Source organism: Phoxinus phoxinus (assembly GCF_949152265.1).
Source record: "Phoxinus phoxinus genome assembly, chromosome: 5".
NCBI lineage: Eukaryota > Metazoa > Chordata > Actinopteri > Cypriniformes > Leuciscidae > Phoxinus > Phoxinus phoxinus.
Window position 1 is genome coordinate 461,681 of NC_136880.1, and position 25,692 is coordinate 487,372.

The following is a 25,692-nucleotide window of genomic DNA, read 5'->3' on the forward strand; positions in this document are numbered from 1 at the left end:
AGTTCTTATATTTAACCCTACTTATGTGACCCACCGTTTTATCCTTAACGATATTATTTATTTTTATAACGAAATCCCCAAATTGTCATCTTTTGAATATGTTGTTCATTTCTATTTCTATCTAATATGTTGTTTAATTTTATTTCCAAACATTTTCATCCACAAGCAAAAGTGGCTTACTGCTGTTTTCCTCTTTTTCTGTCGTTTCATCCCTCAGGCCTATAAATATCTAATGCATTTTTTAAAATGTATTATAATTACTTATTTAAGAAAATATATATTAAGATATTCAACCTTTTTCCTGTGTATACAATCTCATATTATGAATGCAAACATAATATATATATGATATATATATATATATATATATATATATATATATATATATATATATATACACCTCATGACTACATTTTCATTCAAACAATTAATTAAAGCATTAATTAATTAAATAATTATATTTGATTTACTGACAACAATGATAAATATTAATAAATGAGTAAATGAATGAATGAAAGTCACCACACAATAAACAAATGCATATACAAGTCAACAGATGAAACAAAGCTTTATTCAAACTACAATCATGTAGACTACAGGCGCTGAACCACATCTACTGCCATCTCAACACAGCGGTTCCCCTTCTGCGGCTTTATTCTGATGAACCAGCCGACCACCAGAGGTGAGCCGTGCCGGAGGTTGTTGCGTGATGTGTTGTGCTTCACGATCTGAGGCAATAAGGGCCGGTGGAGAGATGGAGGGTCTCGTCCATGGCACGATCTTCAGCTCTGTGCTCCTCATCCTCAGTGCTCACACCAGTCTGCTGACATTTCAGATCCTACAAAAATGCACAAACATAACACAAAAGCAGTAGTTTTAACAGCACAATGTCATTTGATTTCAGCATTATTTAGAAGACAAGAACGCTTTTTTTCCACAAATGCCGCCATCATCTTTCCTTGCAGGTCCTGCTCCACCACAACAGCTGAGCAGCAAATGCACAGAAATAGAGTATCAGAAAAGTGCTTTAATAGTTCTGTTTGAAATTACAATAATTAAAATAAACTGCAACTTAATATTTAAATAGTTGTTGTCATTAATTTCTGTAGTATACTCACTCAAAGCCTTTGATGCAGCATCAGCTTCATGAGCCTCTCTCCACCGGATAAACACACATCTGTTCATCTGTCCCTGTAACATCCAGACAAGACTCCCATGACCTCTGTGATTTATGAGCTCAACACTACATTTACATGTTGAGGTTGTTTTAACTTTTTATCCAACATAGATGTTCCTCAATTTATCAACAGTACTAATGGACAAATAAAATAGATAACTTATGTTTAGTTAATTTATAGATTTGTTCTACATAATAGCACACATACCACTCAGATGTATATTTCATGTTGTGCAATACTGCAATACTTATAAAAGATTTTCCTGTCAGATGTAAATAGACGTTTAAAATAAGCGTCTTTAAGATGTTTATGTAAATCCCCTTTAGAGACGTAACTTACGTGTCCTTACTGGAGCTCCCTTGTCAGCTAGAGTTATACATAATAAAACGTGTTTTTACAGCAAAATCACAACTATACTATACTGTCTAACTCATTTACACCTTCAACAGTTAAAACGTTTACTCTATAGTAGTTTAACACATGCAATTTTAACACAAGGAACCGTGTTTACTCACATTTGAAACCCCGCGCGTCGCTGATCTCCGTGATGTTTGATAATGACGTATCCTCTCGCGTGGCCTCCTGGGATAGAAGAGTATCCATCGGACTGCACTCGAAAATCTGTCTGGAAGCAGTAAGCCATCCGGGAACTCCTCGCCTACTCTTTTATGAATACTGATGTTTCGAACGTACTTCTTCCTTCACGTACTGTTTTCGCCTACTATATAGTAGGAAAGTAGGCATATTCGAACGCACTTGAGTCCGAATCTCGCGATAATTAGTACGTCACCCAGGTAATTCTCGCCTACTCTTTTATGATTCGTACATACTTTTTCGCTCGCCTACTCTTTTCCCCTACTATATAGTAGGGAAGTATGCGGTTTCGAACGCAGCCCAAGTTTGTGTGCACTTCTGTATTTGTCTTAATTGTTGTACAGCTTTGACGTTAATATTTTGGTAAAAATGGTTTAGACCCCAGGAAGAAGAGCTGCTGCTTAACGGAGCAGCTAATGGGGATCTAAATAATAAACAAACACAATCTAGGTCTGCAAGAAAGTCATAACCACAGAGGTAAGCTAAGTATCATATGACATGATAAGTACCTGGTATAGAATCTGATGTCATCATCCGATGCTAAAAACCTCTCCAAGCCAAACGACTGCTTCAGTGTAACCTCAGCCATTCTCCTCTGCATCTCCTCTATCACGTGCTGTCCTCTGGGCCTCTATTTTCTCACATGCTATATCCAAAGCGGATGGTTCTGGTTTTGCATCGTACTCATGGCACTGAAGCAATAGTTCAACATCCATCTCTTCCTCTTCAGTTGATTCATCCTCTGGTCGTTGTGTTCTATCCCAGACACTTGGTCTGACTGCCGGCAGAGAGTAGTCGTTATAGGCGAACAACACGGGCACAGCCCCCTCTTTCAATCGTCGTCGTCCACCTTGAATGACATCCGTGGAGACGTAATGTCTATTACAGACTGTGGTGGTCCTCTTAATTACCACGTCTCACATTACGTATCCATATTTTTCTTATGGTTTCTTCCTTTGGGAAGTGGAGTGGAGTTGAACTTCCCTGACATCGCGCATTGAGGCACGCAGCAGAAATCACTGTTGGGATTATCCCGCTTCTGGTACTTTACTGGCTTTGACATTTTCTTCTTGTCACTAACATTCAGATGTTACAATCAAATAAAACGCCAACAGTAAAAAGGGCTAACTAGGTTAGCTAAGCCAAGTCTTGGTCACGTGACGCTCGGCATAAAGCCTATTGTCTGAGACGTTATGGATTTGTGTTTACTGTTTTGAGAATACGAGGCACAGTTTCAAGAAATGTCTTTAAGCAATCGAGAAAAACTGTAAATTTCCTATGTAAAAGAAATAACGGAAAAGAAAGAAATAATTTCACAAGCTTTTTTATAAAGATTTATATACAGCACAACCTTGTGACCTTGAAACAACTAATCAGCTTTTAGATGGACTTCCACATCTTGAAAAAGAAGATAAAGCTGAGTTATTTCAAGAGTTAACTAAGGCTGTTCAGCAGAAATCCTCAGGAAAATCACCAGGGTTGGACAGTTTGACTTCTGATTTCTACAAAGCCTCCTGGTCCCTTATCGGACAGGATCTGTATGCTGTGGTTCTTGAAAGTTTTGAATCAAAAATCGTATCCATGAGTTGCAGAAGAGCTGCAATCACTCTTTTACCTAAGAAAGGAGATCTTCGTGCTAATAAATTTAGCAGCAGCCATATCACCCTGTAGCCCAAGACTGGCGTCCCACTGAAGCTGAGCGGGGCTGAGCCTGGTTAGTACTTGGATGGGAGACTCCTGAGAAAACCAGGTTGCTGCTGGAAGAGGTGTTAGTGAGGCCAGCAGGGGGCGCTCGCCCTGTGGTCTGTGTGGGTCCTAACGCCCCAGAGTAGTGACGGGGACACTATACTGCCAAAGAGCGCCGTCCTTCGGATGAGATGTTAAACCGAGGTCCTGACTCTCTGTGGTCATTAAACATCCCAGGATGTCTTTCGAAAGAGTAGGGGTGTAACCCCGGCATCCTGGCCAAATTTGCTCCTTGGCCTCTGTCCATCATGGCCTCCTAATCATCCCCATATATACTGATTGGCTTCATCACTGTCTCCTCTCCACCAGTAAGCTGGTGTGTGTGTAGTGGGCGTTCTGGTGCAGTATGGCTGCCGTCGCATCATCAGGTGGAACTGCACATTGGTGGCGGTTGAGGAGATTCCCCCCTTCTATGTAAAGCGATTTGAGGTCTCAGATAAAGCGCTATATAAATGTAACGAATTATTAATTATTATTATTAAAGAACTGGCGACCAGTCTCTCTATTAGTAACTGACTATGAAATATTATCTAAGCCCTGACAAATCTTCTCAAGGAATTTATAGCATCCATTATCCACGAAGATCAGTCCTATTGTGTAACAAAGCGGTCTATATTTGACAATGTTTTTCTTGTGCGGGACATGTTGTACTTAACCAAACTGCATAAGTTTGATCTTGGTCTTGTTTGTTTGGACCAGGAAAAAGCCTTCGACAAAGTTGACCATGAATATCTGTTCAAAATACTTAAGGGCTTTGGCTTTGGAAACAGTTTATTTCATGGATAAGACTTCATGGATAAGGATGTTCATAGTATGCTGAAAATTAATGCAATTCTGACAAGATCTTTTTCTGTACATAGAGGAGTGAGACATAGTTGTAATATATCTGGCCTCTTGTACACAATTTCTATTGAACCAATGTTGAGGATGTTGAGAGAGAGAAGCTGCAAGGATTGACCGTTCCATCATCTTGGCTCTCAAATACTCCATCAGTGAAGCTATACTTCACAGTGATCATAAGATCTGAATATGGTGTTAAACATCTAATTTCATGCCTCAACATCTTTGAGAGTGCTGCTTCTGCACGTGTCAATTGGGGAAAAAAATGACACTTTATTATTAGGTCATTGGTCGAATCAGAATTCATTACAACTTCCACATCAGTGCCTTCGGAATAAAGAAGGTGTTAAGATACTTGGACCATTCTCTGGGACTGAACAGTTTATGGAAAATAATTGGAAAGGACTTCTAGAAAAAGTGACAGGCAAGCTCCAGAAATGGAAATTAATTCAAGCCCAGCTTTCTTACAGAGGCAGAGTGTTAGTAGTGATCAATCTAGCCGCTTCAATGCTGTGGCATCGTCTAACCGTGTTACCCTCCGAAAGAGCTTTTATCGCAACTTCAAAAAGCCTTTGATGACTGTTTTTTAGGGAACATTATTGCTTTACTCTTCGGACTCTGTACCGTGGATCAGTTTTGTTCTTGCCATTCTACTGAGAAAAAATATTGATTTTAATAAACAATTGTTTCTGATCTCAGAAAATGTTGTAAAGGATATGTTTAAGATCAGGTTTTATGGATCTATGTTTGAAGCTTGGATTTATTTTATGTCTTGTTTTAGTTGTCTAGCATTGATATTTATAGCGTTGCTTTAGCTGGAGTAACTTAAGTTGGAGATTTGATTGATTTGACAAATAGAGAGTGGGTGTTTAGGATCTATGAGGGAGGACTCAAATGCAGAAATGATCAGGGGTTTATTTGAAAGACAGAAGACAGGATATTGTGAGGGAGAGGAGGTGAAGAGTCCAAACAGTAGGCAGGGATGAGGCACAGAGACAGGCCGGCTGAGAGAGTGGCCGCTGAGTCCAGCCCAGGATGACAGGAGGAGGGAGGGTAGACACAGAATGGCCGCAAGAGACTGGAGGAGAACAGTAAGTGCCAGGCAGGATCGCACAGTACAAGGGGATCGACTCTCATGGGATAAACAATTACTGCACCGGTCTTGCTGCTTGGCTGATGGTGTAAGCCATAGATATACATAATTAAGGCTAGATGTCTTACGGCGGAGTCTCTAACGTCATCACCCGGCGGCCATCTTGTCACAGGGAAGCTTTCTGTAAGGTGAGTGATCTGCACGAACACAAATACTCTTATTTACAAACGGTTTGGTTTCTTACAAACGTTATTAATGTGGCTATAATTCTGGATGCTTGAACATGTTGAAATATATATTATTATAATTATTCATAAGTACGCAGTGTCATAACTACATCTCTGACGTTTATAACAAACCAACCCGTTTGAAAATCGGTAGAAAATTGAGCAAGTTATGGTTATTTAAAAAGTACATGCACCATTAAAACAATGTTACGAGTGAGCGAGCCCCCTGTGGCAAGATGGCCGCCGTGTGCAGACGTCGACCTCCATTGGCCAGCAGCGCGGACGAGACATCTAGCCTTTATTATGTATATCTATGGTGTAAGCGGCCAGGGAAGCTCAGCTTGAAGGACAAACTATCGAAGACAAAAGACACAGCACGCACAAGGTGAGACTAAAGTAAGCTCTGACTAGAAACTACAGCAGACTGTCAAACAAACAATGTAGTGCACACAGAGTTTATGGCACATAGAAAGTATATATCGAACTGGCAAACCATGAGGGCAAAAGAACACATATAAAGGGAGCTGAGAACAAGAGGAACAGGTGAGCAGGACTCAACTAGACAAGAGGGCGTGGTACTGGGAAACAAGGAGGCAGGAACCAGAGGAGCACATGGCCAACACAAGCAAAGACAGAGCCATATGTTGAAGCACAACACACACATAGAGACATGAAACAAAGACAACACAGACAAAGCTGCCAGGGCAGAACCCTGACAGTGGGTCTATACTATATAATATAGCGCCACACTTACAGTCTTGTGATTGAATCAAATGAATGAGCAGAACAGGCCAATTAAAATAATTTGTGTTTGGGAGGACCGACCAATGTTGTGTGTTGTTGTGGATGTTGTGTAGTGCATTTTTTCCACTTTCACATTTTTTTACACAGTTGGCTCTAATCTTTCGCTCGAGCTCTCTCTAATCGGCAGAGCAGACAAAATTATAAAAAAATTTTTTATATATCTCCAAAGATATTTGAGTATTTGATTTATCTAAATGGAAGAAAAAAACTATTAGAATTGAAGTTATTTGTGTCCATAGCTGATAGCAAGAGGAGAAGTGAAGTTTGATGTGAAGGAGACTAAAAAGAGACTGTTAAATTTATTTATAATGTGTGACGCAGTTGCAGAGAAGCAGCCTTGTTAACGCATAGCGCGTTGAGATATCAAATAGTTGTTTATTGTGGAAACAGAGATCTATAATTATAATACATTTTTACAAGAAGGATGAGCAAAAGATACAGTTGTAACAGAGTTCTTCAGACCAAAAAAAGGATTATATGTTTAAGTTCAATGGGTCTTGGTCAGTTGTAGCGCCCCCTGTGGCCGGATTGGAGCATCTTGCTGGTGTATCAGGATTCATTAGGTTTGATCAGCACATACAGATCAATACATACAAATGTTAATATCATTACAGTCCTATGATGTATCAGTTTTATTCATTTATTTATTTTATGAAAAGAATAACTGGCAAAATAGTACAAATACAATAATGTTGCAGCAGCTTCAGTGCTTGCACCTCTAAAATACACCTGGAATAAAATATGTTTAACAAATCCCAATTCTACATAAATTATAAATGATTGCTGTGACTCTACTATAAAACTAAATTAAGCTAATCTTACAGAACAGAAGTTCAGCTGTGTTATTAATGTAATGAAGAGAAAATAAGAGACTCTATAACATCTCACTGATACTGATTTATCATGCAGCTCAAAGCATTATGGGTAGAATCTCTCTACAGTCTGTCCTGATTCATCAACACAGTTTCACTGATGATCCAAGAAAAACATAAAACCCCGGATAGAGCGGCTGAGTGAATGTGGTCTGCACTGTGTGTATGAGTCGCATGGTGTCGGAGACGCTGTAGAAGGACAGAGTTCCTGCACTGTGATCCACATACACTCCTACTCTACGACTGGACACTACAGGGAGTTTAGTCTCTTTGTTATTGTGTATGAATGAGTAACCGGAGGGAGTGCAGTCCAAACTCCAGGACTCATCATTAAATCCAAACCCACACTTATCACCATATCCCTTCCTGCCGATGCTCTTATATGACACTGATAAAGACACACCACCACGCCACTCGATCTCCCAGTAAGAGCGTTGATCACACACACTCTCACTACACAACACCTGCTCATAACAATCAAATCTGTCTGGATGATCAGGATACGACTGAAGCTCTGTGAAATTGCCAGTAATCACTCTGTTCCCCTCAGACAGACGGAGGTGTTTATTCACGGTGTTCAGATCCAGATTGAGCTGATGGGAATCTGATGGAGATAAAACACATCACAATCAGGAATTATGAATTATGAATCTGATCTTATGCTGATATATATATATAACATGAAGAGTTCAGCTATCTCAGTGCAGTTTAATAATCATTTACATGATCAACTCTAAAACTCTTCTGTCATGTTTTCTTTCAGCTTCTACAGGAAGAACATGAACACACTCAGTGAGTTTCTCTGCTTGTTTTCTTACTGACTTACATTGTAGGAAGTCGTTCCTGGTCTTGGGAACCATGTCTGTGGAAATCAACAGACATGAAGAGTGTGATTATCATGTCAAGAGAAAATTATCCTTTATCCATTGCGAACACATGCAGAAATCCTCCAACACAGAAAATATTTAGAAATGTCTCTGCTGTTTACAGAGCCAAATCCTGACACAACCACTATTGAGGGTTTGATAATATTGGCGTCACCATATTTGATTTGGCTTCTGTAGACATGAACTGATCACCAATTTGATTTGAGAGGGAATAGGACTTTAAATTTCACTTTGCTCATCATACAAAGTAATTATAATGTGATGACTAGATGTTTAATGTACACACCCCCTAGGTTAATGTGAATGGGTGCTGTCTAATTAAATGAAGGTGCACAGGTGATTCGTGTGAAGCTCATTATTTGAGGAACGTTTGAGTGTGGTTCAGAGAAGTGCGAGGGGAGTCTATGGCTGCGTTTACACTTGGCATTAACATGCGATCACCGTGATCCGATCAAGACACGGTGCGTTTACACCTGCCCACATCAAGTGGCTTCTGTATCTGGATAACCGATCGGATCTAGCATTCTTGTGAGAAAAAACAAAAAACAAAATGGATGGCTTGTCCGGTGCAAAGTCAACCTGAAGTGGCAGGTTTCAGTCAGGGGACATTTGACAAATCTCGCAAAATGAGGAGGATGAAGAGGCTGCAAGTACTAATAATGTGGATAGATGCCGTAATGGAAACGGTACAGAGAAACATATTTTCTGAGAACGTTGCCAGCTGTGGTGGGAAAAATGCGCGTTCTTTACAGAAAATGAATGGTTCTGCAACGTTTGGGTGCGAAGGCAAATATTTCAGTATATTTGCGATGTACTTCGCACTCGACTGTATCGTAAACCACATCAGCTTTGTGTTGCTTGTTTGGGAGTGGAGCATGCCCAGTCAGTTCTCGAGGGGGCTGACTGTGAGCATTGCAAAAAGCTGTCCATGAGGACGCTCCGCTCCTGCGGGACGTTGTTCGAGGAGGACGGTTCGGTGCACGCTCCCAAGGGTGCGACGCACATCTTGGGGTTCGCAAATGGATCTGACAGCTGGGTTTGAGACGGGCCCAGCCGTATCTCAGCCTTCACCTGCCAGATCCAGTGCCTTATCTCAGGGAGAAGCATGCCCTGCGGTTTATCATACCGGTCTATGGCAGCCCTGGTGGCCATGGAATGTAATTTATGATTTAAAAGATAGAGACAGGTCTGTTCTTTTGGATGCTCCGCTTTCGCCTTCGGGTCTATTTGGCGACGCTGTAAATATGTTCGTCGATAGATTTCAGGAGGCGAAGAAACAATCAGCGACGTTCCAAAAGTTTCTTCCTCGCTGATCTAATGTCCCCGAGACTGCTGGACAGGAGCAGTCTCGGCCGTCTATGAGCTCCTCACAGCACAGTGTGCAACAAAAACAAAGCGTCGCCACTCAGGCTCCTCCACAATCAGGGGGGGGGGGGGGCGATGTGGCGGTCGCAGTCGAAGCCCGTTAGGGGCAGGCAAGATCTGAGGACTGTCATCGTCTCTAAAAAGGCTTCGACAAAAGTCATGATGCCGAGGCTATCAGTGGTTTTGTCCCATGTGGTTCTCTCTCACACACCCAGCTCCTCTCGGGCTGAATGCGATGGTTCAGGTGTGGCCGAGGCTACACCTGTGCACTTTTCCTCTGATATCCATGCTTCTGAGAGTTCTGGAGAGGGTTCGGCGGGAAGGGGCCCGTCTGTTACTAGTAGCCCCATACTGGCCGGCCCGAGTCTGGTTCTCGGACCTAGTGTCCCTTATAGACGGCTCTTCGTTGGAGATTCCGATCAGGAGGGACCTGCTGTCCCAAGCAGGGGGCACGATTTATCACCCTCGCCCGGAGTTGTGGAAACTGTGGGCTTGGCCCCCGGGGGCCCATTATAATAGATGTCATATTTACCCGTGCCCTTCCTACTTGTCTAAAAGGTAGGAAATATACAGAAATTTAATAAAGTTATCAAACAGTTTGCACAGCATATATTTAAAACTAATTATAGACTAATCCTTATTAAAGCTACAAAAGTTCTTTAGTCAAGAGCAGTGAGTAATTTTCTCTGTTCCCTTTGTTTTTTGATTAACTTTAATGACATTAATTTAGTGGCATTTGTGGCTGCTGTCCCTTTAAGACCTATATGCGGATCCACACGCGCCTCATTCTCTCACAACTTTTTACGTTCATTTAAGACTTTCATTTAAGACACATTTTGTAAATGTAAGCAACTACTTACTAGGCTACTTTCGGATTCTGGAACTCATGTCTAGTTCGGATTCGCTCCGGTTTTTGCTGTTTCTCGTGTGAGCGCACGGGTTGTGTGTTCATTCACTCGCTGTGCGCTCTTGTCTTTTGTGTTTTGTGAGCGCTTGGTTTTATTTTCATTGGCCAGGTACTCTTGTGTTGTCGAGTTTTGTGTGAATGCAGTCTGTGAATCATTGGCTGTGTTTTGTGTGAACACGTGGCTTATGAGTTTTCAGTAGCTGCATGTTCATGTCTCGTTTTGTGTGAGCACATGGCTTGTGATTTGTTTTTACTGGCCCTTCACTCTCTTCCATTAGTGAAAAGTGAAGCTGCCAAAGTCTTAATATGGCGCTGACATCTTGCACTGATTTGGGACCTGCTTCTGCCAGTAGTGAACACTGGACCCGAGTCTGCGCAGTAGTGAACGCTGGACCAGAGTCTGCGCAGTAGTGAACGCTGGACCAGAGTCTGCACAGTAGTGAACGCTGGACCAGAGTCTGCGCAGTAGTGAACACTGGACCAGAGTCTGCACAGTAGTGAACGCTGGACCAGCGTCTGCGCAGTAGTGAACACTGGACCAGAGTCTGCGCAGTAGTGAACGCTGGACCAGAGTCTGCACAGTAGTGAACGCTGGACCAGCGTCTGCGCAGTAGTGAACACTGGACCAGAGTCTGCGCAGTAGTGAACGCTGGACCAGAGTCTGCACAGTAGTGAACGCTGGACCAGAGTCTGCACAGTAGTGAACAATGGACCAGAGTCTGCGCAGTAGTGAACACTGGACCAGAGTCTGCGCAGTAGTGAACGCTGGACCAGAGTCTGCACAGTAGTGAACGCTGGACCAGAGTCTGCGCAGTAGTGAACGCTGGACCAGAGTCTGCGCAGTAGTGAACGCTGGACCAGAGTCTGCACAGTAGTGAACGCTGGACCAGCGTCTGCGCAGTAGTGAACACTGGACCAGAGTCTGCGCAGTAGTGAACGCTGGACCAGAGTCTGCACAGTAGTGAACGCTGGACCAGCGTCTGCGCAGTAGTGAACACTGGACCAGAGTCTGCACAGTAGTGAACGCTGGACCAGAGTCTGCGCAGTAGTGAACGCTGGACCAGAGTCTGCACAATAGTGAACGCTGGACCCGAGTCTGCGCAGTAGTGAACGCTGGAACCAGAGTCTGCACAGTAGTGAACGCTGGACCCGAGTCTGCGCAGTAGTGAACGCTGGAACCAGAGTCTGTGCAGTAGTGAACGCTGGACCCGAGTCTGCGCAGTAGTGAACGCTGGACCCGAGTCTGCGCAGTAGTGAACGCTGGACCCGAGTCTGCGCAGTAGTGAACGCTGGACCAGAGTCTGCGCAGTAGTGAACGCTGGACCAGAGTCTGCGCAGTAGTGAACGCTGGACCAGAGTCTGCGCAGTAGTGAACGCTGGACCAGAGTCTGCGCAGTAGTGAACGCTGGACCCGAGTCTGCACAGAAATAAACGCTGGACTAGAGTCTGCACAGTAATGAACGCTGGAACCAGAGTCTGCGCAGTAGTGAACGCTGGACCAGAGTCTGCGCAGTAGTGAACGCTGGACCAGAGTCTGCGCCGTAGTGAATGCTGGACGAGAGTCTGCGCAGTAGTGAACGCTGGATCTGAGTCTGCGCAGTAGTGAACGCTGGACCCGAGTCTGCACAGAAATGAACGCTGGACCAGAGTCTGCACAGTAATGAACGCTGGAACCAGAGTCTGCGCAGTAGTGAACGCTGGACCAGAGTCTGCGCAGTAGTGAACGCTGGACCCGAGTCTGCGCCGTAGTGAATGCTGGACCAGAGTCTGCGCAGTAGTGAATGCTGGATCTGAGTCTGCGCAGTAGTGAACGCTGGACCAGAGTCTGCGCAGTAGTAAACGCTGGACCAGAGTCTGCGCAGTAGTGAACGCTGGACCCGAGTGTGCGCAGTAGTGAACGCTGGACCAGAGTCTGCGCAGTAGTAAACGCTGGACCAGAGTCTGCGCAGTAGTGAACGCTGGACCAGAGTCTGCGCAGTAGTGAATGCTGGACATGAGTCTGCACAGTAGTGAACGCTGGACCAGAGTCTGCGCAGTAGTGAACGCTGAACCAGAGTCTGCGCAGTAGTAAACGCTGGACCAGAGTCTGCGCAGTAGTGAACGCTGGACCCGAGTGTGCGCAGTAGTGAACGCTGGACCTGAGTCTGCACAGTAGTGAACGCTGGACCCGAGTCTGCGCAGTAGTGAACGCTGGACCCGAGTCTGCACAGTAGTGAACGCTGAACCCGAGTCTGATCAGTAGTGAACGCTGGACCAGAGTCTGCGCAGTAGTGAACGCTGGACCAGAGTCTGCGCAGTAGTGAACGCTGGACCCGAGTCTGCGCAGTAGTGAACGCTGGACCAGAGTCTGCGCAGTAGTGAACGCTTGACCCGAGTCTGCGCAGTAGTGAACGCTTGACCCGAGTCTGCGCAGTAGTGAACGCTTGACCCGAGTCTGCGCAGTAGTGAACGCTTGACCCGAGTCTGCGCAGTAGTGAACGCTTGACACGAGTCTGCGCAGTAGTGAACGCTGGACCAGAGTCTGCGCAGTAGTGCACGCTTGACCCGAGTCTGCACAGTAGTGAACGCTTGACCCGAGTCTGCACAGTAGTGAACGCTTGACCCGAGTCTGCACAGTAGTGAACGCTGGACGAGAGTCTGCGCAGTAGTGAACGCTGGACCCGAGTCTGCACAATAGTGAACGCTGGACCCGAGTCTGCCCAGTAGTGAACGCTGGACCAGAGTCTGCGCAGTAGTGAACGCTTGACCCGAGTCTGCACAGTAGTGAGCCGGAAGTGTAATTTGATTGTTTATTTTCCATAGCGTTACATTAGACTTCATGGGGAGGCGGGGTTTATGACCTATACTGGGACCAACCACCGGGGGGCGATCGAGACACTTCAGCTTCACTTTTCAGGGCTTGTGCGGCACACTTGGGTTGTGTCATGTTTGTTGAGAGCACATGGCTTGTCATGTATGTTTTCTTGTGCCATGTGCTCTCCTGTCAATTGTCTAACCCCGCCCATCTTGTCACCTGATTATTGGTTCATTTGTCCCACCTGTCCTCCCTCGTTACCTGCCTTGTTTTCTCCCTTTTTATTCTCCTTGTGTTTGCAGTCCTGTGCCAGATTGTTGTCGAATGTCTACCTGTCAATACTCCCGCTGTCTGTTTTCCAGTCTCAAGTCAAGTCGATCATTCTTTCCCCCTCGGGGTAGTTTTTGTTTGTAAAAGCCTATTCTTCTGTACTTTTGAGTCCTAGCTCCTTTCATCACCCCAACCCTGACATAAGTATAGTAGCCAACATTTGACATTAAATGCATAATATACTCTGCGTCTTTAAGGACTATTTATAACAACATGAACGAAGGAAATAATATGTTCATATACAGTATATACAGTCAAATGGGAAACCATTTACAAAATGTTCCACATTTATTAATAGACACACCTGTTAGGAAATATGGCAATACAAACATTGACCGTGAAGTAAATATAGATTAATGCAAAAAAAGTGATATGCCACTTACTAAAGACTGTATGGGGCCGATAGAGTCACTGGCTTCACTCACTCCCACTTTACCCACTATCCTGTAGCGGATCAAGTACTGCTTTCCAGACTCCAATCCAGTCAGAGTAAAGTCTTCATCAGCTGTGTTTATTTAATCCACTGTTCCTCAGCGCCAGAATCTGCTTTCTCCTGCTGGTACGCCACTCTGTATGGCACAGGTTCTCCAGTAGGGGACTTCTGCAGTTTCAGGGACATAGAGGTATGTGTCTCTGTTATTGATTAACTCAGACAAGCTCCTAGAGCATATTAAATATAAGTTACGATGAAATCAGAATATGGTGATAATACTGTAGTGTGTTAAATTAAAGGTTGTTCTTGTTTAATATGTTGCATAAACGGTCTCGCTTTAAACATGCGATTGTGTCGTATTTCTGTAAGAGGTACAGTATCTTAAGTATCAGTTTATGTCCTATGTTAATTTTCATAATTATGAGGAGGCTTGTTAATGTTGATCTGAGTTTCGTTTCATTCCGTTTGATGACACGAGTGGTTAATTCGGTGCTGCAAACAGACTGAAATGCGCACCAGTAATCGGCGGTGCATTTTGGGTAATGTACTTCATGTCTAAAAGCATGTTATAGTATGGAAGCTTATGGGTAGCAATATTCAATTTGAAATCTAATATGCAAAATGACAATGCAATATGTAAAATGGCAATGCATTTCTGAATATAAATGTACATTTTCCCATACATTTGTGCAACAGCCTGTGTGTACCTGTTGCCAAGCCCCGCCTCCACACAGTGATTGACAGGGAGGGGGCGGGCACGTGATCGGCTCAGAATGCATTCTCAATTTGCACATTGAATTTTGCTACATTCCTTGAGGGACATTTAATGAAAATGCAATTGCAAGCGTATTAAATGTGAGTGTAAATGCAATTAAGAAAAATAACATTTAACCGATCATTTTGCTACAGTTTTTGCTTGAACATGTTATACATATCTAATCATTTCATTTTAATTTTGCAACTTATAAAGCTTTAAAATATGTATTCAATTTACATAAAACATTAATTTACATTAAAATGAGTCTATGAAATGGCAAATGTAAATTATATAATTGATTTTTCATTTTGCACCAACGTTGCACTAATGTAATGGAAAATTTAAATTTAAATACAGAAATGCATTGTCATTTTTCCATATTACATATTCATATTCAAATTGAATATTGCTACCCATAAGCTTCCATATAGTGATATGGGTTAAGGAGAAGAAACTGAAACTGTGAATAGTTACTGGTATAGTAAGTCGCCTGCATATAGGAAAGTGTTCTAACTAAACGATGGTCGCTGACTGAAGTAAGAAAGACATGGAAATCTTGGATGAGATCGGGGTGAACAAATCCTTAAAGGCATAACAGATTATGTCTGCTAGGATACTCATCAAGATGGTTGATGCTAAGGTGGTTATTTGTGGTTGCTAAGGTGACACTCTAATTTTAACCGGAAGTGTACATATAGCTCCGCCCAGGAAGCTGTCAGCGACATAAACTAGGTACCATTCGAAAGGGTTTGTTCTCACCTTTCCAATGAGTCTCCTCTATGTCTGTGGTATGTAAGGTTCATGAGATATTGACACTCCAAATTTTAACCGGAAGTGGCTTTATCTCCTAAGTAGAAGGTCGTATTGAAGTATGGGAGGGGTTAATAGTAAGGTCCGGCTGAGGCCTTTAAGATGACACCAGATGCATGTCGTTCTGAGCTTAGGGGGCGGGATCATGGCATAGGGTTTCTTCCTACTAATTATTTAGGAAAATGGCTGTTATACATAAAAAACAATCAATTTTCTGCAAATTCTGCTTGAGGCACATGACTACTGTTACCTCACTCCTAGATCAGTAGTTAAAATCTGAATTGGTATTTTTTCTGATTTTTAAAGAGTATTTTTTGATTAAAAGTTGTAATTATGCAGTAATAATACATGAACAACTCATTTTTACCTTAAATGTATTATTATATGTGTAATTATGATTTTTTTTGGAGCATTAATATTCATTGTATGATCATTAAAACCTATTAAAAAAAATAATAATTTGGTTTGGTTAAACTGAACTGGGTTTGAAGAGTGTGGGAACGGCAGTTGTTGCTTGTCTTTGTTTACAAACAGCGTCTGGTTCAGGAGCGTCACAGACTGCAGCAGTTTGCTGGTGTGTGGAGGCTGAAGAGAGAGGTTGGTGGATTCATACACTGTAAACTGAGTGAATTAGAGACATGTCAGTGCTTTTTGACACTGGAAACGTGAACTCAGACAACATCTTGTCTGCTGTGTCACGTTTTCCTGGATTGCAGGAGTTTTTACACGATGAGGATGTACAAATCCCCATTCACTGCACCAGTGCTGACTGTGAGAGTACTTCAGATATGGTATTGATGGGGTGGTTGTTCAGCTGAAGGAGTTGTGTGGAGTGGTTGGACGTGTTCATTACGTGTTCCTTCCTGAATTTCATGCACACATGATGAATGAGCATTTTGAAATGGTAAGGAAACACATTAACCTGAGCACCTAACACAGGACATGTACGTGCACTGTGCTGATGCTGGGACATGTGGAAGGGGGGTGTTTTTGAACATTTCTGTTGTGCCAAAAACTAATGGTACAATAGAGGATGTGTTCATGGAGAAACATACTGCCACGTGTAAAACTGCAGAGATTGTGCATGCAGTTGTAGGGGAGTTTAAGCACCCCGAAACATGGATCGCCCATCAGTGATGAAGGCACATTTTCCCGACCTGTCCCACTTTAATATCCTTGATGGTGACCAACGTTTCGTGTTTGTGCTCTTGCAGAAGAGCATTAGTAAGGTCACTGAAGGGCTGAACATCGATGTCATGTTAACACTGACCATGTTTGGCCAGAAAAATGACAATATCCTGGATTTGAGAATACCGAGTTAGTTGTGTGTGTGTGTTTGCACACAGCATGCACTGTCCACGCTAAAGACCCTAGTGGGAGTCTGTTTTCAGCTCTGGCAATCAATGAGACCGCTAACTTCTCCTCCAATATTGACCACAGAGATATCGATATCTCCAGGGCACTTCAGGGGTGTTTATGGAGACTGACTGTGGATACACATTCACGTTTGTTCAGTTGTATGCTACTACACCCCACAACAGACTTCGAAAGGTCAGTGTGCTGAGGCACCTGATAAATATGTGGACTAGTGCAGACACATACCTGACGTACATGTCAGATATGTGTTTGAAGTTCGGGCTCGAACTGAGCAGGTTGCTCTTTTTGAAGGAGAGATATACCCTGCACTGGACAGTGAGTCCACTTTTGATGAGGAGGTGTTGGGCAATTTGCTTGTTCCTTCCACTGATGTTGCTGCTGATGCTGGGGTCATGTGCGGTGTCCAGAATGTGGCCAAGCACATGGTGGGTATGATCGAATCCCCATCACAGCCCTGCAGAAAGGCAGCTGCCCGGGGACACTAAAGCCTTCATGTCCATGCAGAGTCTTTGCGAGACCCTGGAAGGCGAGGCGTCTTTTGTATATCCCCATACATTCTGCATGGCAAAAGATACGGTGGCCCAAGCAGGCCATGATGTGAAGTCCTGTTGATATGATTTCTGTGTGAGTTTGTCTTGGAAGATAACTCAAAATTTGCGCGCTGTCTGAGACGTGTGCGCGCCTCAGATGAGTACACACACACACACACCTTCTCACAGCATGCGTGAGCATGCGCGAGAAATATGCACAGAAATGTAAAAAATTTTTTTGACTATTTATACTTTTATTTCCTTATTTATGTTTAATTAAATTGTTTTCCACATTTAGTTATTTTTTTCATTTATGCATTTATTTATTTCCACTTTTATTTATTTTCACATTTATTTATGTATATATTTATGTCTACATTTATTTATTTAAACATTTATTTATACATTTATTTATTTTAGGGCGGTCCAACGATTAAAATATTTATTATCACAAAAGGAAAAAAGAAGACTGAAAAATAAAGAATAATTATTGGGGGAAAAAATTATGTCTGTAAAGGAACTGTCCATTTGTTAAATGTGTTTGAATTAAGACATAATAAAGTACATCTCACACACACACACACACACACACACACACACACACACACACACACACACACACACACACACACACACACACACACACACACACACACACACACACACACACACACAGGCTTGTTTGAGATGAGCAAAATCTGCGCAGATCCGATCACCGGTGATCAGCGCGGGATGCATGCCGGTTTCCTCCCCGTCTCTCTCTTGAAACCAACACGGAAGTGAATTAAACGGCAGTTCCTCGACTGGCCTCTTGAGGCTGGCTGCAGAAGTGAGTCAAATCTGTATCTCCCGCATGTTAAAATGCCCATCTTTACAGCAGAAAGAAACATGTTTACAGCCTGGTTCTCTCTGTGGCTTTGGTCTATACAGCTAATTTTGCCCTTCATAACAACTGTGAGGGGGGTGAATTGTTTTATAACTCACCCGTTTAGTTGATTAATATTTAAAGTTCTGCATAATTAAGGGTGTGTCCACTTTTGAGTGACAGGTGGATTCCCGCTGATGTCAATGCTAGCCGGTTAGCCGTCACTTCACCTCAGCAAATTCCAGCCGCTGAACTTGCCATCTCTGCCGTGTTTGTGCTTTTATTCGGGATTATTTCATATAATTTAATACATTCATTACTTCGCCCACGCCTTTGGATTTCGTCGTTGACGTCGAGTATCGTTCGAGAGAACAACCAGCGCTGTGTTCCAGTGGTTCTCCTCTGTGAACATGCACTCATGGATATCTGACAATTTAGGCTTCAAAAATGCTCTTCAGAATCCTACGGGTGACGTTTTTACAGTCTATGGGTCCGCCTGGCTCATGCTAACGTATGTCAAAAAACCCTTGCACGTGTCGGATTCTGCAGTCGCGCGCAGTTGCTCTCCACCGACTGCGCTGATCAAACGCACGATGGGAAACGACTTGCTGACCACACAGCTTAATGCTCATTGGTTTAAACAACCGTGATGTATTGTTCTCTTTTAAAATGTTTGAATTTAAAACTCTGATTTTATGTGTATAAACTATGTGTGAGTATTCCCAAACTCTCTATGGGTTATTTGATTGTTGTCATATTTATTCAAAAATGTTTAAAGGTGCTGTATGGAGTTTTTCTACTAAAATGAATCCATTTTGTATTACCTGTGTGTGAAGGGGTTGTAATCTCACAATAAAATGATCCACTTGGCGGGTTTTGCTATTACCTCTGAAAGCAAGTATTCCTATTTCTATGTGATGCTCCGGGTCGGATTTGCCGGGAAATCCAGTGCCGTGACTGAGACCTGCATGCGCTCGCGAGCGTCTCGCCTCTCGCCTCGTCTACTGACTTTGCACATTTAACAGCGACGACACTGCAACTTTGACATGGAGTCTGCTAATACTAGGAAACGACTAGCACAACACAGACTCCGACACAAACTCCACATAATAATAAAAAACAAAAGAAAGCACGCGCACTCGCTTGTAAACGTACTGGTTGCAATCTGAAACATCACCGCTAGATGCCGCTGAAAACTCCATACAGCACCTTTAAATAAAACATATGTAATTAAAGTAAAAATTATTGATAAACACGTCTTTGATATGTAATTAAATAACAAGAACTTTGAGTGTCTTGTTCATTATATTTATTTTCTTGTAATTTAAGTGTTGCTTTTATATCCAGTTTATTAGCAACACCGTGCACGAGCGTGAATCCCGCGATATCCGCCTTTGATCTCGTTGGTGTCTGATCCACTGCGAGAAGAGTATCTGACCGGCTTGCCTGCGCTTTCTTCACTCCTCCCCTCTCTGCAGCGCCTACTCTCCACTACACTTCAGGCGAGGCAAGCAGGAGGCGAGGCGCATCTCAAACAAGCCTACATTATCAACATCCGCGTGATGACGGCGTAAATGCTCTCTCTCTCTCTCTCTCTCTCTCTCTCTCTCTCTCTCTCTCTCTCTCTCTCTCTCTCTCTTACACACACACACACACACACACACACACACACACACACGCACACACACACACAGCTATCAACATCCGCGTCATGACGGACGTAAATGCTCACACACACATCCATCAATATCCGCGAGATGACGGCGTAAATGCACACACACACACACACACACACAGCTATAAACATCCGCGTCATGACGGACGTAATGACTGGTCATGTTCAAAGACACTCGCATTTAACAAAGTTTACAAAGAGTTTACGTGCGTGTTTATTTTCCACACACCATAGATGATCATGTGTCATCAGATCTTAGATGACAGCAATTAAAAATTAATTCATAAGAAACTTAAAGCGATTAAATCATTTCGACGATCTCCTTTGCTTTCTTACAAAGTGAAAGTAAACCGAAAACAACTCTTACTGCTTTCACAACTCCTCGGCGATCGCCTGATATACGATTGCTATACACTTATTTCTCATGACAGCTGTAAAGTTCATCTCTGTGTCAGAGCCGTCATCTTTGGAGATCTCTGTACAACTTAAAGCTTCGACTCCCACTGTTGTTGTTATGATTACGCTAGACCACCAAAGTCATCTGCTCGGTCTATTTTTTTACTGAATTAACAGGCTACCTTGTCTCCGAATATAATGTTAACGGGAGATGTTAATATTCACTCTGAACATAGGCTACTCACCGACTGATCTTATCAAGATGTTGAAGAAAGAATCGGGTGACTGAATCAGCGCAGCAGTTTTGAGTCAAAGCTGTGTTACAATATACATTAGTGATGTCCGGAACGAATCGTTCTTGAACCGGTTCTTCTGGTCGAACCAGTTCACCAAATCAGACTGAATCGTTAAAAACAGTTCGCGTCTTGAGTCAGTGCTGATCCACAAGTAGCCCAACTAGTTGTACTCACTTCCGGACATTCCTGACAGTCCCTCCGACTAGAAATAAACCAATATCCCGGAGTATATTACTCTAGCAACAGTTCACTGAACTGACTGAGATATGTTGAGAGAAGTGATGTGCACGAGCAGCTGATCATGTGCACTGAGCATGCGCGGACTCCCGAACGTACAGGTAAAGCGGTTCTCGAGTTACAGAACCGAGAACGGTATGGCAAGCCTTATAAAACTATGGATATTTGACTATCCATAAATATCTTTTGTATAGTCATAAATTCATGTCGATTCATAATTATAATTTGATTTGTCAGAATGATATTTAGAAATATCTGCAATTATTATTAAAGATATCTTTAAATACATTTTGACTAAAACCCCATTGAAGATATCTGTAATGACGTCATAGAAATCTTCAATTGATGAGTCACTGTGGCAAGCTGTCTTAACATTTAATACTAATCTAGTATCTATTTTCATGCTAATACTTATTTTTTAGATACTATTATTTATTATGTCCGCTAGGGGTGAGACACAATAAATTAAAGAAAAAAGATACTAAATTCCTCCAGTAGGCCGTCAGATCAAAAGAACCGAATGACGAATACAAAAGAAAGCGAATACAATAAATTATAATATAAATTTATTGTGAATCAGAAAAGTAAATAACAATAAATCAGTTAGGATTCGTTAGAAGGACCCACGGCCCTAATGAAAATGATATAACAATTCAAACATAGAATTCATTAACAAAAAATGAATAGAAAAATAAATCAATGGAATGGTATTCTCGAGACCCAAGGCCCAAAATAACAAAACAAAACCCAATCTAACGAAATTAAACAGCAACATAAATAACCTAACACAAAGAAAAGAAAATGACCTACAATACAGCTTACCTAATTACGCTCATCAAAAACATAGAATACACAATTACAAACAAAAGAGCAGGTCTCTTCTACATTACCGCATTCTAAATAAAACACAACACCAAAGGAAACACGAAAACAGTGTTTTGATCTGGCGGCTGGCAGGAAGTCAGACACAGAGCCGACCCGAAGGCGACCAAAGCTGACACGAAGAGGACACGAAGCCGTCCCGAAGCCGACCAAAGCCGACACGAAGCAGACACAGAGCCGACCTAAGCCGACCCGAAGCCGACACGGAACCGACACGAAGCAGACACAGAGCCGACCAAAGCCGCCACGAAGCAGACACAGAGCCGACCAAAGCCGCCACGAAGCAGACACAGAGCCGACCTAAGCCGACCCGAAGCAGACACAGAGCCGACCAAAGCCGACACGAAGCAGACACAGAGCCGACCTAAGCCGACCCGAAGCCGACACGGAACCGACACGAAGCAGACACAGAGCCGACCTAAGCCGACCCGAAGCCGACACGGAACCGACACGAAGCAGACACAGAGCCGACCAAAGCCGCCACGAAGCAGACACAGAGCCGACCAAAGCCGCCACGAAGCAGACACAGAGCCGACCAAAGCCGCCACGAAGCAGACACAGAGCCGACCAAAGCCGCCACGAAGCAGACACAGAGCCGACCAAAGCCGCCACGAAGCAGACACAGAGCCGACCAAAGCCGCCACGAAGCAGACACAGAGCCGACCAAAGCCGACACGAAGCAGACACAGAGCCGACCAAAGCCGACCAAAGCCGACACGAAGCAGACACAGAGCCGACACGGAACCGACACGAAGCCGACACGAAGCCGACCGAAGCCGACACGGAGCCGACCCGGAGCCGACCCTAAGCCGACACGAAGCCGACCCGAAGCCGACCAAAGCCGACACGAAGCCGACCAAAGCCGACACGAAGCAGACACGGAGCCGACCCGAAGCCGACACAAAGCCGACCGAAGCTGACCCGAAGCCGACACGGAGCAGACACGGAGCCGACACGACACCGACCCGAAGCCGACCAAAGCCGACACGAAGCCGACCAAAGCCGACACGAAGAGGACACGAAGAGGACACGGAGCCGACACGAAGCCGTCCCGAAGCCGACCAAAGCCGACACGAAGCAGACACGAAGCAGACACGGATCCGACCGAAGCTGACCCGAAGCCGACCAAAGCTGACCCGAAGCCGACACGAAGAGGACACGGAGCCGACACGAAGCCGTCCCGAAGCCGACCAAAGCCGACACGAAGCAGACACGAAGCAGACACGGAGCCAACACGTAGCCGACCCAAAGCCGACCAAAGCCGACACAAAGCCGACCAAAGCCGACACGGTGCCGACCCGAAGCCGACCAAAGCCGACACAGAGCCGACCAAAGCCGACACGAAGCCGACCAAAGCCGACACGGAGCCGACACGAAGCCGACCAAAGCCGACACAGAGCCGACACAAAGCCGACATGAAGCCGACACAAAGCCGACACGAAGCCGACCAAAGCCGACACGGAGCCGACACGAAGCCGACCAAAGCAGACATGTAGCAGACACGAAGCCGACACGAAGCCGACACGAAGCCGACACGGAGCCGACCCTAAGCCGACACGGAACCGACCCGAAGCCGACCAAAGCCGACACGAAGCCGACCAAAGCCGACACGAAGCCGACCAAAGCCGACACGAAGAGGACACGTAGCCGACACGAAGCCGACACGAAGCCGACCAAAGCCGACACGAAGCCGACACGACACCGACCCGAAGCCGACCAAAGCCGACACGAAGCCGACCAAAGCCGACACGAAGAGGACACGAAGAGGACACGGAGCCGACACGAAGCCGTCCCGAAGCCGACCAAAGCCGACACGAAGCAGACACGAAGCAGACACGGATCCGACCGAAGCTGACCCGAAGCCGACCAAAGCTGACCCGAAGCCGACACGAAGAGGACACGGAGCCGACACGAAGCCGTCCCGAAGCCGACCAAAGCCGACACGAAGCAGACACGAAGCAGACACGGAGCCAACACGTAGCCGACCCAAAGCCGACCAAAGCCGACACAAAGCCGACCAAAGCCGACACGGTGCCGACCCGAAGCCGACCAAAGCCGACACAGAGCCGACCAAAGCCGACACGAAGCCGACCAAAGCCGACACGGAGCCGACACGAAGCCGACCAAAGCCGACACAGAGCCGACACAAAGCCGACATGAAGCCGACACAAAGCCGACACGAAGCCGACCAAAGCCGACACGGAGCCGACACGAAGCCGACCAAAGCAGACATGTAGCAGACACGAAGCCGACACGAAGCCGACACGAAGCCGACACGGAGCCGACCCTAAGCCGACACGGAACCGACCCGAAGCCGACCAAAGCCGACACGAAGCCGACCAAAGCCGACACGAAGCCGACCAAAGCCGACACGAAGAGGACACGTAGCCGACACGAAGCCGACACGAAGCCGACCAAAGCCGACACGAAGCAGACACGAAGCAGACACGGATCCGACCGAAGCTGACCTGAAGCCGACCAAAGCTGACCCGAAGCCGACACGAAGAGGACACGGAGCCGACACGAAGCCGTCCCGAAGCCGACACGAAGCCGTCCCGAAGCCGACCAAAGGCGACACGAAGCCGACCAAAGCCGACACGGAGCCGACACAAAGCCGACACGAAGCCGTCCCGAAGCCGACCAAAGCCGACACGAAGCAGACACGGAGCCGACACGAAGCCGACTCAAAGCGACACGAAGCCGACCAAAGCCGACACGGAGCCGACACGAAGCCGACACGAAGCCGACCAAAGCAGACATGTAGCAGACACGAAGCCGACACGAAGCCGACACGGAACCGACACGAAGCCGACCGAAGCAGACACAGAGGCGACCCTAAGCCGACACGAAGCCGACACGGAGCCGACCCTAAGCCGACACGGAGCCGACACGGAACCGACACGGAGCCGACCCTAAGCCGACACGAAGCCGACACGGAGCCGACCCTAAGCCGACACGGAACCGACACGAAGCCGACCGAAGCCGACCGAAGCAGACACGGAGGCGACCCTAAGCCGACACAAAGCCGACACGAAGCCGACACGAAGCCGACCGAAGCCGACACGAAGCAGACCCGAAGCAGACACGAAGCCGACACGAAGCTGACCCAAAGCCGACCCAAAGCCGACCGAAGCAGACCATAATGTCACATCTAATTTGATTGAAAAAAATTCCCATTGTCCAAAGTCTTTATTTTCTACTCTAAATTCTGTGTTAAATCCACCCATTCCATCGAGTCTTATTCCAAGTGCTGATCTGTGTGAGAAGTTGTGTAGCTTCTTTATAGATAAGATAATTGGTATTAGGTCCCTGATTTCATCATCTTCATCCAAAAGTTGTTATAATTTACAGATAGCTTCTAGTCTGACTGTTTTTCATACAATAGCTCATTCTGAGTTACTGGTTCTGATTTCTAAAATGAAATTAACTACTTGTTCTCTGGATATCATCCCTGCTATCCTTTTAAGAGAGGTACTGGATGTGGTTTCACTTAGAATACTTTCCATTATAAATGCCTCTTTGAACAGCAGCGTTGTTCCACTTTGTCTAAAACATGCTGTGGTCCACCCCTTGCTAAGAAAACCCAGTCTTGATTCTTCTGAACTTCAAAATTACAGGCCTATTTCAAAATTGCCCTTTTTACTGAAAGTCCTGGAAAAAGTAGTTTTAAATCAACTTACAGCTTATTTAATTTCAAACAACATCTTAGATGCTTTTCAGCAGTGGCGTAGACAGGGGAGGGGCCATGGGGGCACTGGCCCCTCCTGAAAACTGATTGGCCTCCCAGCGTGCCCCCA

At 44.8% G+C, this 25,692-nt stretch overlaps 1 protein-coding gene across 3 annotated transcripts; it reads right to left on the minus strand.

Annotated features, from left to right (window-relative positions):
- Positions 1-6,837: 6,837 nt before the first annotated feature.
- Positions 6,838-21,081, minus strand: LOC306998018 (stonustoxin subunit alpha-like). Of its 3 annotated transcripts, none has more exons than XM_079611733.1 (4): positions 20,726-21,081; positions 14,021-14,238; positions 8,181-8,216; positions 6,838-7,958 (listed from the first exon to the last, which is right to left on the minus strand). In XM_079611733.1, exons 3-4 carry the CDS (start codon positions 8,212-8,214, stop codon positions 7,438-7,440), a joined length of 555 nt encoding a protein of 184 aa, XP_079467859.1. In that variant the 5' UTR covers positions 8,215-8,216; positions 14,021-14,238; positions 20,726-21,081; the 3' UTR covers positions 6,838-7,437. The 3 variants fall into 3 exon arrangements, with proteins under 3 accessions (XP_079467859.1, XP_079467860.1, XP_079467861.1); XM_079611734.1 differs by having other exon boundaries at positions 14,021-14,206; positions 20,726-20,944; XM_079611735.1 differs by lacking the exon at positions 14,021-14,238 and having other exon boundaries at positions 20,726-21,068.
- Between the last annotated feature and the right edge of the window lie 4,611 nt (positions 21,082-25,692).

What these genes read in the sequence shown, in the direction of transcription:
- LOC306998018 (XM_079611733.1), bottom strand. Translation starts at nt 8,214, where the DNA reads ATGGTTCCCAAGACCAGGAACGACTTCCTACAAT. An exon ending in CAGGAACGACTTCCTACAAT is followed by an intron (nt 7,959 to 8,180) that starts GTAAGTCAGTAA and finishes TATCTCCATCAG; the next exon opens with ATTCCCATCAGCTCAATCTG.